The sequence below is a fragment of the Anopheles ziemanni genome, chromosome 3, assembly GCF_943734765.1.
Source record: "Anopheles ziemanni chromosome 3, idAnoZiCoDA_A2_x.2, whole genome shotgun sequence".
Classification (NCBI taxonomy): domain Eukaryota; kingdom Metazoa; phylum Arthropoda; class Insecta; order Diptera; family Culicidae; genus Anopheles; species Anopheles ziemanni.
In genome coordinates, this window is record NC_080706.1 from 24345779 (window position 1) to 24363024 (window position 17246).

At 44.0% G+C, this 17246-nt stretch overlaps 1 protein-coding gene across 1 annotated transcript in view; it reads left to right on the forward strand.

Moving 5' to 3' along the window:
- The window catches only part of LOC131287701 (nicotinamidase), a 46325-nt gene extending 30911 nt beyond the window's left edge, over window positions 1–15414 (forward strand). Inside the window, exons 3-9 of the mRNA XM_058316777.1 lie at window positions 3494–3680; window positions 9174–9278; window positions 12525–12659; window positions 12735–12863; window positions 12945–13113; window positions 14657–14799; window positions 15183–15414. Of these exons, the coding sequence (XP_058172760.1) occupies window positions 3494–3680; window positions 9174–9278; window positions 12525–12659; window positions 12735–12863; window positions 12945–13113; window positions 14657–14799; window positions 15183–15338 (1024 nt within the window). The 3' untranslated portion in view covers window positions 15339–15414. The remainder of the gene's footprint in view (window positions 1–3493; window positions 3681–9173; window positions 9279–12524; window positions 12660–12734; window positions 12864–12944; window positions 13114–14656; window positions 14800–15182) is intronic.
- Window positions 15415–17246: the final 1832 nt, after the last annotated feature.

The following is a 17246-nucleotide window of genomic DNA, read 5'->3' on the forward strand; positions in this document are numbered from 1 at the left end:
ATGTATCATGTTTCTGTTAAAGCTAAATTTACACTCCTCTTTTTTAACTCAATATACGGGAACACTTTATTCATAAACAACCAGGCGCCTCCATTATAAACCACCAGGCGCCTCCATTATAAACCACCAGGCGCCTCCATTATAAACCACCATGCGCCTCCATTATAAACCACCATGCGCCTCCATTAGCACTCTTTTATACGACTACACTGCGTAATTGTATTGCTATGATTTTACAATTCCTAAACGAGTAGTCACAAACATTTGGAGGAGAAATACCAATCGGCCAATAAAAACCACCAGCTCGAACATAACATCGGAGTGTGAACTCAAAAATGGAAGGATATTTATATTGTTCGTAGCAAAAAAGCATCGCTAGAACAGCAAGATAACGATACAGGATATCGATACACGATTGACTGGGGCAACTGTTGGAAAATGGACGGCTGAAAATGAAGCTCGATAAAGAAAAGGGAAGCGGAAACTTTTCCAGCGTTGTCAAACGCTCGCACAAAACAAATGCCTACGTCATGGGAATGCCACGGCGAGGAGGCGTAAGCTAATGGAAGCGGAAACGCTGCGCGGTTCGGAAAAGGGCACACCGTAGGGGCCGTGTCAGCGAAAGGGAAGAAAAATGGTTGCCGAACGGCAAACAACTAATCGTCGTTCCGACACGATATCGAGTCCCCGTTTCAGGCGTGTTTTCCGCTTCCGCGAGCCTTTTCGACGGCAATCGGCCGGGCGTTTGTCGCTTGGGGTGGGTGCGGCTGGCGGGTTCAATTTTCCGCTCAGACTTCGGCATCCCTCTGCCTCGGTGGTTTTCATCAAATTGACTTCCTCAGCACTCGACAAACGCGGGGACGCGCACGACAAAATGTGCGAGAAACGGACGGAACCGGATGAGTTATGATGGAAAATAGCACAATGTCGGCGGGAAAGCTGGGAGACCGCTGGCAGGCAATAGTTTTAAATTTGTGCCAAACATGCAAATGGCAGCGGCATTGGGGTGCGCGCCCGGCAAGATTTATACGAGTTTGAACTTTGATAATTGAGCAATAATCTGTGGCACAAATCTGTGTCTTGAAAGGCTGCAATTTGATTTCTGTAGCATCCGTGCTTCCGTCGATGGCATAATAGTTCTGTGGGTTATATAACCATGCTTTTTGAGACCCTCTTCTTCAAGGTTAAAATTTCGCCGCGAACGTAATGGGTCAATGATAGGGAGGAAGTTTTTTTCATCCAAATAACTATGTTTGGCATTGCTTTTGTCGGATATGACATAAAGAAAGATTTTATCTATTTTAAAGCGTGCACTCTTCAACTAACTTGTTTAAGCCAATTCATACGCTTTAATTTCTTATAAATTTTCAATCAATTAGACCAAGTTTGACGAGGCTTGTGATGGTTAATTGACAATAACAAATTCGTTCGTCTAAGAAAATATACTATATTTGAAACAATCCTATGCTTTTACAGCTTAAATTATAAGCACAGTCTGTTTATGCTAGTTTATAGCACTTCATTAAAGCTATATTAAGGAACAATAAGAAATACTTTTTGTGAAAGCGTTATTAATTCTGTATACCTGTTATTATTAAAAAAGGTTTGCTTTCAAGGAATGTTCAAAGAATATTTATTGGAAGTGGAGTTATTGCATTCAGGTTCACGTTTCACTTCATTGTAAATTACTCTAGCCTGTGGAACTTAAACATTCAATTTTCTATTTTTGTCTAAGTAGAAAGTTTGTATGATACCCAATACAATGAATGTCAAGTAGAGCGTAATAAGTCCAAGAAGAAGTTTATAGGGATAAAAGTTTTCCTACAACTCGAACGTTTCAAATGGGTTTCCTCTCATTGGTCCTGTTGTGGGTAAACAAATGTTTATAAATACTCTTCGCCGATCAGCAGAAAGTTGAATCATTGAACCGAACCTCGACCGTTCCTGTAGAAGAGAAAACCAAAAAAGTAAACAGCAGGTTTTTCACCTTTGCCACTGTCTGTGGGTTACCACGCACACTGGAATGTCACCACGGACCAGAAATAGACAGAGAGTAATCGAAAAAGGAGAATGGTTAGTCCCGCTTGGTGTCTCGGTAATCGGTGTCGATTGTTGTGGAGCGTAAAAGTATGCAAATTAAACCCATAAATTGCGTTCGCCGGCGGGGTGACAGGGGAAATACAAACAAGGAAGAAAAAAACGCAATCTGAGCATCGGAACGGGATCTGCGATTGCGGAACGAAGCTTTTTCCATCCCCATCGGGATTGGCTTGCTCGGGGATGTGCGTGAATCATTATTAGCAACTCCAGACCATTGCAGCGTCGATGCGGCTTCGATGGGTTCCCGATTTCCAGCAAATTTTCATTGAAATAGCTTTCGTCACTCAGGCCGCAGAAAAGCGAGATAATAAAAAAAAGAAAAATAAAATTCGTAAAAGAAAACCCAAGAGAAAACGGGCGAAGAAATCAACTTTTCCCCGACGCAGGAAAGCCGATGGCGCGCTGAAACTGACACTAATAAAGTTATAAAGTTGAAATATTCATGGTGCGAAATAAAATAGACTTTCCGAAGACTCACGTTACCTCCGGAGGAAATCCACAACCAGACAGGCCAGACCAGAGTCCGTTATGCTTGATGGAACCCGACGCGGCGCAACATGGGGCGTGAAAAATTCGGTGAAATAAAAATATTGCTTGTGTTTTGGAAAATAATACCAGCCATGGGATATCATCGGTGGACGTCAATCAGACAGATCTGAGGGATCTTGGATTTCTACTTTTAGTTTACAGTTGATATTTGGATGTTTTCCGCTCCGTGGCATTATTGAACCTCATTCGTTTGATGTTTGTATCGTTGGTACTACCAAATGGACGAGCCGAAACATCCTCTCCGTTAGCTCTTTCCCAACTCCAAAATATTTACATGCTCACGGTATTGATTTATTTAATTTTCATCGTTCACTTTACGTCACTGTGTAAATGAAAGGCGAGGGTGTATCTGTTTTTTTTTTCGCGAAAAAAAGCCCCTTAAAGCGCTCTGTCTGCTGTGACTGGGTAGGGAGGGCTTTGGTTGTTCTTGGAGGAAGGAGAAAGTTTGCCGTTCGAGGTCCCGTACTGGCCTTGATTTTCACGTCATGGACGGGCGAGGGCACGCCCCATTCCATACACTGCCACGTGCGCGTTTTAAAGTTTCCGAATTGCGCTTGCGAGAGGTTGTTTCGGTGGCGAAAGTCCAACATTTTCGTTATATCGATTGGCGCAAATGATTGAAGAAAAGGAAAATAACACGATGGAAAAACGTTTCCTGTGTTGTGCACCGATTTGGTGGCGGTACCATTTTCACGTGAAGTGAAATGTTTTTCTTTTCGTTTATTTTTGTTTTCAAGCAACTTCTCGTAAACGCAAATTAACCTAACCTAAGCCCCCGAAGTGTATTCGGTGTCGCGAATTCATTTAACAACTTTCTCATCCGCTTTCCCTTCCCTTTCCGCAGAGACGATCGGCTGTCGCTGAACGAATTTACACTCATCTGCCGGGCGCTGTTTCGCAACGATAAAGGTCACATCTATGTGGTGCCGTCGGACCGGCTGGAGCAGATGTTCGCCGTCTTCGACAAGAACGAGGACGGCTACATCGACCGGGAGGAGTTTCAGTTCTGCTGGAACCAGTGGATTAAGACGGTAAGTTCGGCCCGTTTTGGCGTGTATGTAAATTAAATTGTGTGAACTCACTGTAGCGGAGTTTTGCAAAAAATACATCGGTTCCATATTTCGAGTGTAATTGAAAACGCTCGTTCCAGGGAAGCTTTGGCAGCGCTGTTGTTTGTCAGTTCCACCACGAGAAAAGGTAGTGACGCACGCGGTTTGTGATGAATGTTGTTATCGGACGGTTTGTTGTCGTCCCGGGGTCAGGACGTGCAAAGCAGGCAATCGATTTCAATCAACGTTCTGTTCCGGGATAGTGAGCATTTTCCTTCTTTTCCAATTGGACGGTTACTTCGCTTCTTGCGAACAAAAATCCAGGAAGCATGCCACCTACCGTCCGGTTGCTCCGGGAGTTTCCAAGAAAAAAAAATGCGCCAACGCCATGGCCACTCAGGAAGAAAACTAGTCGTGGGAAAAAGGCAACCCCCTGGTTGGGTAGGGAACATGCCTATCGGGAAGAGAAACTCTCGTAGGAAAATCAATCATTCGGGCGGAACTGGCTGGCCATTGCAGGCCCGGGAATCGCATGGAGAGAAATTTTGAATCGAATGCAAGAAGGCGGAAAGACTTGCTAGAATAGCGGCAGCATTTGGCACAGTAAGAAGCAATCTGTCTTCATTCCGGCACGAAATCCGGTGATTCAAGTAGATTCGGAAAAATATTGCCAGCCTGGTAGCGTGTCGGGGTTTTCTTTTTAACAGTTTAAGGCATAGGAAGTGGAGGAGTTTGTTTGTAACGAAAGTTTTTACAAGAGTTCGACCAATGTTTGTTTGGTTGAGTAAAACTACTGGTACGAAGAGAAAGGCTACTTTTACGATATCAAAAAACAAATGAAACTGTTCGATCGTCTTGTTATGTAAACGACATATTTTCAAGGTGTGATTTCATATGCTTTTCCTGGTTAAATGTGAAATTTTCATCAAGTTTCTGTCACTTGCATTAGTATTCGCATGTTATTTTGTTTATATACCGTAGATGTACCATATTTGGCGCAGTTAAGGAAATTCTGCATAAAAAGTTGAATAACAAAATCAATGTTCGGTCAAATCATACCATTTTTTGCACAGTGCTAGCCTAACTACCATAGAATATAAGAAAAATAAGTGAGAAACTCTTAAATTCTTATTTCTTCAAGTTTCAGAAACTCTTTGTGTGGCACATTATGTTCCTAACTTGGCGCATGGTTTTTGCAATGTTCCTTATTTGGCGCGATGTGTTCCTAATTTGGCGCACTTAAAACAAAATGGATGTAGTTAATTGAATTCAACAGCTATATTCAAAAGTCAACTTAAAACAATAGAAACACTTTTCAACACCAATTTAAAAAACAATTTAGCTGTTTTTGCAGCGGACTTTGGCTTCTCTCGTGAAAATAAAACTATCTCATCACTAACTTTTATAATCTCATTCATCAAAGCCTTCTATGATTCAAAAATATCTAGCAGCGCCATCAGTCATATTCTCCACGGTGAATAATTAGGAACACTGTGAGCCAAACTTGGCGCAAAATTGTTCACTTCAAAATTAGCATAATAATCTCAAAAAGCGCCAAATCTAACCACGATTCATTGAAAATACTTACTTTTTTACAGTTTCTGATAAATAAAATCCCCAATAATTTTTGCTTTGCGTATAAATTATTGGAAACAGTTGAACCCATTCCTTGGCAGCGTTGCTAACGCGAGTAAAAATTGGCGCACTTGTGAGATGGAATTTTTCATTTAATTATATATACATTCAATAACTAAAAACCAATAACATGTTTTGATGCGGATGTATTGTACAAACATAAACAAATATTTAACTCCCTATTTTAGGTTGAAATGATTTGGAAATAGTCTAATATCGAACAAAATATCAGAAAGTGCGCCAAGTTTGGACCCGCGCCAAGTATGGTGCTTCTACGGTAATCATATTATAACATTTGTTGTATAGATTTCATCATGAACGTTCCAATCAATTAAGTTTAATGTGGAACTGTTGGCTTGGATTCCTGGATAAATAGACATAAGGATCAAGTTAATGTTAAAAATATGCGAACGTTTTATCTATGAAAATTGGAAATTATCGAAACGATAAACGAACCCATCAACTGTCCCATCTCTGGAAAATTAGAGCTTGCATAAAAATGGGAAGCATTTTGTCGGAATGATTCCACCTGTCAATCAGAGCTGACAAAGGGAATTGATGAACACGTAATGGTTCGATGGTAAGCCGAGTTTACGCCGAGATTCGGTGATGGAAACCAATATGGAAGCTGTGAAAAAGGTTGTCAATTAATGAATGAAATTTGACGAGCGATATATGGCGACGTCAAGGGACTGTTTTTCATGGATTTTGTGAGCCTTGGCATGTTTTATTTTGTAAAACACGAGATCGTTTCATTGTTTTGCGTAACCGCTGATTTATTACCATTTTTTTTTTCAAAGCTGATGTTAATGGCAAAAGTAAGATTAATTTTCAAATAATTTTAAAATATGACATTCAAACAATAACGGTCTTTTCGATGTGCAGATCGATGAGCGATGAATATTACCTTCAATCGCAAGCGAATGTTTTTCTCCAGTCTTTGCGAACGTTGCGGAAATAGTGTGATGGACCGATTTCTTTTCCAAAAATCCTCTTCCTACAACCGGCATAGCAAAAAAAAAAAAACAATCGAAAAAACCGCGTTCTTCTTGCGTTAAACAAGGGACTTTTCTTTGGCCCTCTGAATCAATCGGCGAAAGCAAACGAATGAAACGAAGCACATAAGTTGATGAAGTCATCCATTGCCCCATTAGGCAGCGTCTAAGCAGCAAAGCTCTAAGCGTACGTTTGTTCCCTTTCGTTCCCGCTGGAGCGCCTTCTATACGTCGCTTTCCAACCACACATCGGTTGCGTCCGTTTGAAACATTATGTTTGCGAGTAGAAATAGGAAAAGTAGAAGGGGAAAAGTAGAAGTAGAAGGGAAAACAAAAATACCCGGAAACGGAAAAGCAAAACCCCGCACTGGACTGCGAAATCGTGTCACGTCAAACGGCCGTTCGAGTCGGCTTCCGGCTTTACGTAGCGGATCCTTCAGGCACAGTAGCACTTCGTTTCGTGCCCACGGTTGGTTGGTTGTTTCGAAAAACACTCACAATAATCGATACTTTCGTAGGTTAACTCCCACCGGGAAGCACAATTAGAGACGCACGTCCCTGTACGGCGCATCGGATTGCCCGCTCCCGGGGTCGGAATGGAAGGTTAATGCCGATACGCTTCCAACCGCCGTAACCTCTTTCCTCTTTGTCTAGTTTTCCAGCACGGGTTGAGCAAACCGAACCACCACGGCCAAAGCAAAGCTTGCAGCCCCTTCCGCCGAGGCCGTTCGACATGGAGAAACAACCGGAAACATTGCGTGAAATGAAGTGCGAACCTGAACCGCTCGTAATCGAACGCAAAAGTGGACGGAGCCAGTAAACCCGGAAGGAAGAATGCTTTTTCCCTGCCGGCGTACCATATGGCTTACGCGGTTGCAAACGACGTGGGAAAACCCTTTTTATGCTCCGGTTTTGTTCTTCCCATGTGCAGACACTCGCCGTGTCTAGGGACGCTTTCAGTGTCTTCTGTGGTGTGTTTATGTGTGTGCCACCGTTAGCCCCCTTTCGGACGACTGCGGCCGATCGGGATAATGACGTCAAGTGGCGTTGATAATGCTGGTCAAGGATTTGATGCACTACCAGCGACTTGGGTTGCATTCGTGTTTTCTCCCCTTCGCACGGGCGCAACGAAAGGGTGCAGCGAAAGCGCATCGCATACAAAATGAGCCGCAATCGGATGGCCCAATCTGATGTTGTTCATTCTCCGCGCGTGGAAGTGCACGTGCTTCCGTGTCCTGGAAGGGAAGCGGTGGGGCTTACACACACACAGTCATATGCATATATCGTGATTGGCAAAGGAGGGGATGCATTGTTGGGCTTCGTTCCGGGGAGTTGTTATCGTGCTCGGGCAAGATTAGCGCTTCCCCGGGCGATCCCGGACGTGTCCGTGTCATGCTGTGTTTATTTCGAGCGCATCTTCGCCAAAAGTCCTCGGGGTTCGAGCAGCACGGGCCTGTTATCCTCTTTCTAGAGCGTGGCGGCGGCGTTGACATCCTTCAGCTGTCGAGAGTCTAAACCGTATCGTCCCCGTTTTCGGCCAAGGGAACATCTAGGAACGATGGCTGCCTAGCAGACGGCTTAAAAAGCATGCCGTAATATGCCCTGAACGCTGCCCCAACGTTTGGCGATGATTGCTTCCTTCTGGCGAAGGAGGGAGCGTCAGAGAGAGAAGGCATTGTTGTGCGTGATGCATCGAAAGCCGTTTTCAATCCACGTCCGCGTGATGAACATCCCCTTCGAGCAGTCTGTGGCGCTCGGAAGCTGCAGGATAAACGTTTTTGATTGATGATAATTTTGTGCGAGGGATATGTGCGGTGCGCGATTACGTGATGTGAGAGCGTTCCCGTTCTTACGGTAGTGTGAAAGGAAAAAATAATACTCCCGAGAGATGTGGTTTTTATCGCGATCCATCTTTTTTTTTTGTTTTGCTTCCGTTTTCCGCTCCCCCGGGGGCGCCGTTTTGGCATCCGGATGGTGTTATGCAAAATATTGTGCAGCGTGATGAGCGTGAAAATGACGGGCCCGGAGTGGATGTTTGTGACGTAATGAACAGGATTTACCGCAAATCATGCCCCCGGCGGAAGGGAAGGGAAATAATTGACACGACTCCGTTTGGTGATTTTATGGAAATGAGTTTTTTTTCTTCCGTTTCCGATGTTGCGAATAAGATCTAATTCATTATGTTTCTAATCTCTTAAAGGTATAGATAGATTTTTATAGAATTTTCTAATGCTTTTAACTAGTTTTGCAACTTTTTTAAATCATCCGTTGACATTGTTGACGTTCTTTTCATACAGAGTATTATATTAGGTACCGAAATTATTCATTTACATATATTTCAAGCATTTTAGATTATGAAAATTTTATAAAAAGGATGAATACATACATACTACAGTTATCATTGGTTCAATTTCTGAGAAAGGGATTATAAAATTAGTCTAAAGGTTAGTCTAAAAACATTATCAAAAAAGATCGTTATCTAAACCAGTTTTTACCAGTAGTAATTGTCCAAATTTACGAAATAAGTTGTTTATAAAAATTTAAATAAAAAAGTATATTTAAATCTAGAAAAGAAACGGGTTCAAGGTTACTTTCAATACCATTTTTATTTATTTATACGACCAACACAAGTACTCGGGTTTTGTTTCTAATTGAATTGTTGTCTATTGCTCCATAAAGAAAACATAAAGAGAAGATGCTAGAGAGTTCCTATAGAAAGTAGTAGTTCCAAACAAAATTATGTATTATTGTAAATTATGTATTATGTATTATAGTTATTATTTCCATGATAATGTCTCAGTGGAGTGGATTTTTCTAAATTCATTTTCATATATTTCCTTTCCAGATTGTTCGCCCTATCAGTGCATTCCTCATAGTTGATGTGCAGAACGATTTCATCAGCGGATCACTCAACATAAGCAACTGCAGCGCACAACAGAACGGCTTGGAGGTATGATGTTTGGTTTAATTTAATACTCCGTTAGCTCCACCCGGTCTGCCGGTCGACAAGACTCAAGTAAAGTGCATTCGGCCGTCATCTACTGTCGGTACTTCCGCTGTCGAGGCATTAAACATGCGTGTCGTGTGTGGAAAAAAAGAAGTCGATGCACACGTCGTCACCTTACGGCTTCTAGTTCCTATTTTTAGCCGACCCATTATCCCTGTGCAAACAATATGCCACGGTGTAGGCTCGCAATAAGTCGACGGTGTGACGGCTTCATCGAGTTGGAAACTTCCAACCGGTCAAACGACCGGCCAGTGAGGATGTGCATGTTCCGCCCTCGCTCGGAGTGACGTGGTGTGCTGGAATCTAGTGACCTTTCCGTGCACGCCGGTCGTCCCATTCAATATCCTCAATTTGTAGCCACATTTCCTGCCACAGCACCCCGCTCTCCCGCCCGGGAGCTTAACCGACGGCCTAACGACGGCCTGCAAAGTGCACTCAGTTGGCTTTCACTCGGTTCTCGGAACGAAGGCTCGGTGGTTGGTCCAGGGGCAGAGACAGAGGGGAAGCTATTTTCAATTCCTAAACACACTGGCAACTGGGAGGAAGGTAGATCCCAGTCAACACACTAACCAGATGCAAGGAAGACAGGCTGGGAAGCGACAAAGTCAAGTCAAGCCGGGTCGGGTCGGTAAATAACGGCACAAGGTTTAAGGTTGGCTTGCGGGGATGGCACTCTGTCCGGCCGAAGATGTCCGCACGAGATTCATTCGCTACTTTTAACCTCGACCACGGCGAGATACGTTACGGTCTTATGTTGATGTGGAGGCCCGAGGGGTGCCCGGGTTATCGGACTTCCTAGATGGAACCGGAGAAGCCTCCCGGGCGATCCCCATTGGCGGGAAGTTTTCAACACCTTCGCAGCAGACTATCAGACTGCCGCAAGATCTGGCACAGGCACGGCACCGACAAAGAGGATACACAAACACTCACCCTCCTCCCCACCGGATGCCAATCCGTGCACGGAAATTTAATATACCCGACGTGACCAGCCCCGAACCACACGGTCTGACCGGCAAGATCGCAAATTGTTTGCCTCCGAAGGTCAGGTCTGTCAAACCGGGCGACATCCAAGTCCACTCCTCGGGGCAGGCCGTTCGTTTGCCGACGGAAAACATGGTCACAACTGCCATGTGGTGGGCTGCACGAGGCAAGATAAAGATGAGCCACTCCGGACACCGGAATCTATTTCGGGCAGGGGCCAACAGGACGGCCCAGACTCTTCCTGCCCCGATGGACTTTGGGCGGTGGAAAAAGCGACCGGAAAACCTCTCGCACAAATATGGGCGAGTTTGCGGGACGACGGGGAAACGTTAATTAACTTCCTTTTGTTTGACGAAACTTTCGATAGTTTCTTGTGCCGTGTTTGCGCCCGAAGAAGCCAGCGAGCCCGAAACCAAAACGCAGCAGAATAGCTTTCGCTAACAAAACACTAATTTATGGTATGTAATCAAAGTGATGAACACTTTTTTCGCCCGGTCATGAGCTGACGAGATTGATGGGGGCCCGCAGTCCGGCCCATCGCGCTCGCACTTCCGCATCCGCATTATGACGGGGGCAAAAATTGAGCTGCTTTTTATTTACTTTCTTGGTGGCGCTTATGGGAGTGGGTAAACAGTATGAATGTTTGTAAGCCTTCGTCGCCACCACGTCGTCGTATTGACAACGAGTTTAACAGTACTGACGTCATAGAACGGCCGTTTGAGTGCCAAATAGTAATTAAGATTGGAAGAGATTAGGTGACAGTTAATGGTATCATGGTTTCTAAACTCATTTTGGGTTTAAAACTAAACTGTCTAGAAAGAACACCAGATGCATCTGAAGAGGATTAATGTAAAAGGTTAAATATTTTGAAAGCTTTTTGAAGCCAGTTTTAACTAGAAGATTCCTCTGTGAAACTAAACTAAACTGTCTGGAAAGAACACCAGATGCATCTGAAAATGAATAATGTAAAAGGTTAAATATTTTGAAAGGGTTTTGAAGCCAGTTTTTAGTCTTTTTAAAGGTTCCTCTGTTCAAAAGAAGTTGGTTGTTAATGGTAAAATGGTTTCTAAACTCTTTTTGGGTTTGAATTTGAAACTAAACTGTCTAGAACACCAGATGCATCTGAAGAGGATTAATGTAAACGGTTAAATATTTTAAAATGTTTTTGAAGCCTGTTTAAAGCAGAATAAGCTGATTGTTGATGGTAATATAGTTTCTAAACTTATTTTGGTTTCTAATTCGAAACTAAACTGTCTAGAAAGAACAACAAATGCATCTGAAACGGAATAATCTAAACGGTTAAACATTTTGAAAGGTTTTGGAGGAGGCCAGTTTTAAGCAGAAGTTTCCTCTGTTCAGAAGAAGGTAATTGTTAATGATACACATTTTGAGTTTGAATTTAAAACTAAACTGTCTAGAAACAACACCAGATGCATCTGAAAAGGAATAATGTAAACGGTTAAACATTTTGAGTGGTTTTTGAAGCCAGTTTTAAGCCGAAGTTTCCTCGGGAAAGCCAATGCGGTGATAATACCTTTAAATACACAAGCTTAAGAATACAGGCGATCATCATCCCTTCGGATGGAAGCTTCCGTGTGTTCGTTTTGTTTCGTCCGGAACCCTGTTGCACGCACATTTATTATGCCGCTGTCCTTCCGTTTGCCTCCTCCCCCCGCAAATTGCGCCCGCAGTACCGCAAAGTTAAGGTGACGACATTCATTAGCGTCCATCCATTTCGAAATCCGCCGGTGTCGCCACCGCTAATGGACTGGAGGCCGGCAAAAGTGTGGGCTGTGCGTGACTTGCGTGACGTGCTGACAGCTCCGAGAGTCTGCGATGGAAACAGATTTCTGTGTGATTGCAAATATGTGTGTGTGTGCGTGGGAGAGGGGACTTTTTTTTCGGTGGAAACGGTTGCTTTTTTAACGTCTCTTCGGTGGTTCTGCAGTCGTGCGATGGGCACCTGACCTGCGTCCAATAAGCCGACCGGGCGGTGAAAGTGTCGAGTGTAGTGAATTAAATTACGACAGCTGTCAGACTGGATATGGCCGTGAAATTGAACCCCGGTCCGGCGAACTGGAGTGGCTTTCCGATCCCGCGGAGCGGCGGTGTTGATTTCATTAAAGCTCACCCATCTCTCGGGAACGGTACAAAGATTCAATTTTCCATCCCACCCACATTGCACCCCCCCGGTTCCCCGTTCCGCAGGTGATCGAGCCCATCAATAAGCTGCTGGATTCGGTCGACTTCGATGCGGTGTTCTACTCCCTCGACTGGCACCCGAGCGATCACGTTTCCTTCATCGACAACATCAAGCAGCGCCCGATCCATCCGACAAGCCCGGTAAGTGGCCACCGATAATGTGACGGAATTGGCGGATTTTTACTTCAAAACCTTGCGCTTTCCGGTTCGTTGCAGCTGAACGCCGACAATGCGCAGGTGTACGACACGGTTATCTTCGCCGGACCTCCACCGATGAAGCAACGCCTGTGGCCCCGGCATTGTGTGCAGGACTCGTGGGGTTCGGAGCTGCATAAGGATTTGAAGGTGAGTAGGCGGATGGAATGCCAGAGCGAATCCAAAAACAAACCCTCTCTTACCCTCTTATGTCCCCGTTGCTTGTTGTAGGTGCTGGAGCATGGGGTGAAGGTGTACAAGGGTACCAACCCGGAGGTGGACTCGTACTCGGTGTTCTGGGACAACAAGAAGCTCTCCGACACGACGCTATGTGCTCAGCTGCGGTTGAAGGGTTCGACCGACATTTACGTGTGCGGCCTGGCGTACGATGTTTGCGTTGGTAAGTATTTTGGCACGACATCGCCAAGCTGGACTTTGGTCCAAGGATGAGTTTAAATGCATCATTCTTAATATGCTTAACGTTTGGTTAAAATATGAGACCGTCATTAAAGTAGTGCTAGTATTGTCATAAGTTTGGTAATGTTGGCAATTGAATGAATTACAAATACTAACCAAACTCGGAGGAAGTATTCTATTATTTATTATGTGGCACGACATCCCCTAGTGGGACAGGGTCACTCACCGAATGATCAGACACCTTTATAATATTTATAATTAGCTTCAAAGGGGATCAAGAAGGGATTGAAAAAAGAGTTGTGTTTTTACTCTATACTTGGGAGTTATGTTTTTGCGCTTGTTCAAAGCATATGCTTTCTCCGTTTTCGACAAAATTTTATTTGAACCACTTCCAGGAAGCACCAGTCCGAACTCCAGTTCCGGAAATAACTTTCCACTTTATGATGCTTAGTTGTTTTGAGAGGTTTTATTTGATAGTTACAATTGTGGCATTTAATTTATTCCCTCGTGTTATGTTAACCCTGCTGTATAACTTTTGATTAATACACTTTGGTATATGTCGCTTTTGTTTTAAGCCGTGTATTAAAACTACAGAAAGTAGTAAACATTCTTTGATTCGTCCTTCACAAGTAAAAATTTTGAGCATTTTTTGATGTGTTTTTTTTTTGTCAAGAAGTTCGTTCATGCTTGTTATGTTATTGTATTGATGGTGTTAGTAAACTGGGTGTTCAATTGCAATATTTAGGTGATTTAGGTGATCTTCAACAATATCATCAATGATTAGACTTGTGTGAAAGGTTTCCGAATCAACGGCTCAGTATTGGTCGAGTTTTTAGTGTACACAACACTTCATGCAAAAAAAAAGCTAAAATATATAATAGATATTTATATTGTTATACTGCAATAGATAACCAAATATACACATTAGTTTGTGGACTTTGGATTCTCACAACAACTGCATTTAAGATCAGTCCCCGTCACCATCAAACGAAATATATTTTCCAGTTATTTGAATTTTAAAAACAAGAAGAAAAACAAGTCATTTACTTGTCTTTAAAATTCAAATAAATGAAAAACAGATGTTTATGTGACGATGAAAAAGAGAAAATGGTGCATAATAAACATTTTGAATCATGTTATCATACATCAGTGAAGCGGGTAAATATTATTGCATATGTTTGGTGTGAATTAATCGAAAACACCTGTTCAATTTGATAGCCACTGCTGATGTTATGTTAAAATGTATGATGTAAGAGGGATGATCAAAACAAAAGCACATGAGCCAACTGTCACAACAGTGCGGAAGCCTTTTTTTTTGACTATGTAAAAGGATCCGTGCTGGTAAACAAATAAATATCAACCAAATTAATCTACCAACAGAAAGCGCGCAGGCATAACTCTGAACTTGTGTTGTGAATGCTGTAAAGTGTGGGTGGTCACATTCAGTGTCGGTTGACCGTTCGCTTTTATTTACCCGTTATTCGATTTTGTTTTTTTCTGTACGATTCTTTTTCCCTTATTCGCAGGTGCAACCGCCATCGATGCACTATCTGCCGGCTATCGGACGATACTGATCGATGACTGCTGCCGGGGGGTCGATCTGAACGACATCGAGAGCACCAAGCAGACGGTGATTTCGAGCAATGGCGTCATCGTTTCATCCCGTGAGGTGGGTAGCAGTGGGGCGAAGGAGTGGGGAACGTCGGTTGGACGAAACGGGTTTTGGTTCGTTGCATTGGCAAATGAAAGGCAAATTAATTACTTAGCTCCATGGGACATAAAGGGACGCGAAATGGTGCAAGGGAAGGAGCCGGACAGCACTCAAGTAAATTACCAACCTTCACCCCACCCCCCAGGGGAAAACCACTCCAGGTTAGGGGGCACTGTCGAAGTCGAACAAAAAACGTCATCATCAACCTGACCCGTCCGGCGTCCGGTCTAAAATCAATTCCAATCACTTATCCCGGGTGCCATGTAAATCTCGCATTACTTCGACTGGTGGAGATTAATTTTGGGACCCTGTTTCGTTTTCCTGCTCCCTTTTTCGCGCAGGTCAAAGCCATGGTCGAGGGACGCGATCGACGTCCAGAGCTCGGCTACAAGCTGGCGATGGAGCTGAAGAACTCCGAGTCGGACCTGTCGAAGAACAATGCCTGCAGGAGGCAGTCGCAGCACCAGCAGCAGCAGCAACAGCAGCCCTCGCAGTAAAAAAAAAGCAAATGCTCTCGAACCCGAACGCGTCCGCTTCATTCCGCCAGCAGCTAGCAGCATGCCCGAGACAGCAAGGAGCCAGCCACCGGTTGAAATGGTCCCATCTTAGGTGGGGAAAATGTTGATGAAAGTGATCATAAGAATACGCTCTCTTTTCTACGGTTATTTGTTATATCTGGCGTTCTGTTGCATTTATTGTTTAACTGTACTTCACCAAAAAACTAGATTTTTCCTTCGCATTCCCGGTACCGTGGAGGTTGTATCCGAGATGAGTTCATTTTTCGTTTCACGGATAGACCTAGAAGCACACAGTATAAATAACAGGCGCAACGTAAGCGCGATTCGATCGTTCCGTTGATCCGTTATTCTTGCCTCACGCCCCGAAGCGAGTCCATCTGTCACCTCCCAAATCCTTCGGCCAACCTTTCCTAGGCTCCAATCACGGATACGGAGATCAGAAAAACCTTTACTTTTACGACCCGGCTACCCGTACAGCTTCCTCAGGGTAAGCGGTTTCTGAAAGCCATAAAAAGAAACCCTCCCTCCGTCGGTCATTCGATTCGGAACTTCGTTTACTCTTTACTCCCGACAAAACTAGGAGCTATCCGTCGGGCACCGATAGTACACTTTTATGACGCTTTGAACGCTAGCTTTAACCGGCTGTGGTTACGAGGGGGTGCCATAGGGTTGAGGTGCAGGTTGAACCTCCGAAACCGGCGGCAGCGAGTGAATCGATGGTCATCACAGTTTATCGCAGTCGACCCTACGGAACGGAACCGCAGCTCGGCCTGATGGACGTGACAGGCTGGCACATCGACGAGGTCGGAGGCCACCGATGTCGGCAGTGTAAATTACACTTTATCGTCCCGTGAACCGGCATCAAATAACCTCGGTAACCCCTACACAGGTACCGGTACGCTGCTGACCATGTGTTTTGGCGATGCTTCGTTTTATGGTTGGCTATTGAATTGAAACTCGAGACCCCCATTGGATTGTCATGATAATTTAGGGAGCCCGTTTCCGGGCTTTCCTTGCCACCCCCCGAAAACGACGGTGCTAATGGGACCATTTCTGTGCCGGTGGAGGCGTAGGCAAAACGGCGTTGCTTTCTTAGTGCTATATGTGCATGCAACAGCCATTTGGTGGCATATGTATGCCAGCGGAATAGGGTGTTGAAGCTTTCGGTAGGATCGGTAGTTCCATTTCTTCTTCGCCACAAGCGTACACATATTTTTCCTCACTCGGTGAAGGGTACATTTACTAGCCGGATAGGGTTTTTAAGTTGTTCACCGCGGTTACAGTGCTACATCACAACAATGGTGGAGGGAAAAAATACACCTTTATATTTTATTTTGTTATGTTTCCGGATTAAAGCTCGCACCCCCTAGAAATGCCTCTCCCTCGTAGAGCCTTCATGCATCGAAGAGAAGGAGGACATTCTTCATCCGTAAGATGTGAGGAACGTAGACAATTGGTAGGGTTTTAATAAGCATCATATCAACGTGCGAGAACGAGGTATCTGAACGACAATGTCCTAGGCTGCACGGTGACTTAGCTGTTACCAGACAGTAGTATGTTTTAATTTATTTCTTTTTCTGTCTCAGTAATGTCTGTAAACAAATAGTGGGTGGCGGTGATAGGAATCAGCCTTTACAGTAGACACATGAGTACTTCAACACGACGCGCAACGCATCCCATAAAGGAACCTTAATCATTAGGAACTCTTTGTCGCAATTCTGCTAGCAACTGTTCATAGCCGTACGCGTTTTTTGCAGTCAGATATGGGTCGCAAAATAAAAGGAATATCGCTCCCAAATTAAATTGTTCGATCGATGACGAAGGCATATTGCGAGATCAAAAAAGAAACAAAATTAACAAAAATGAAACACAATTTTTGGTGATAAT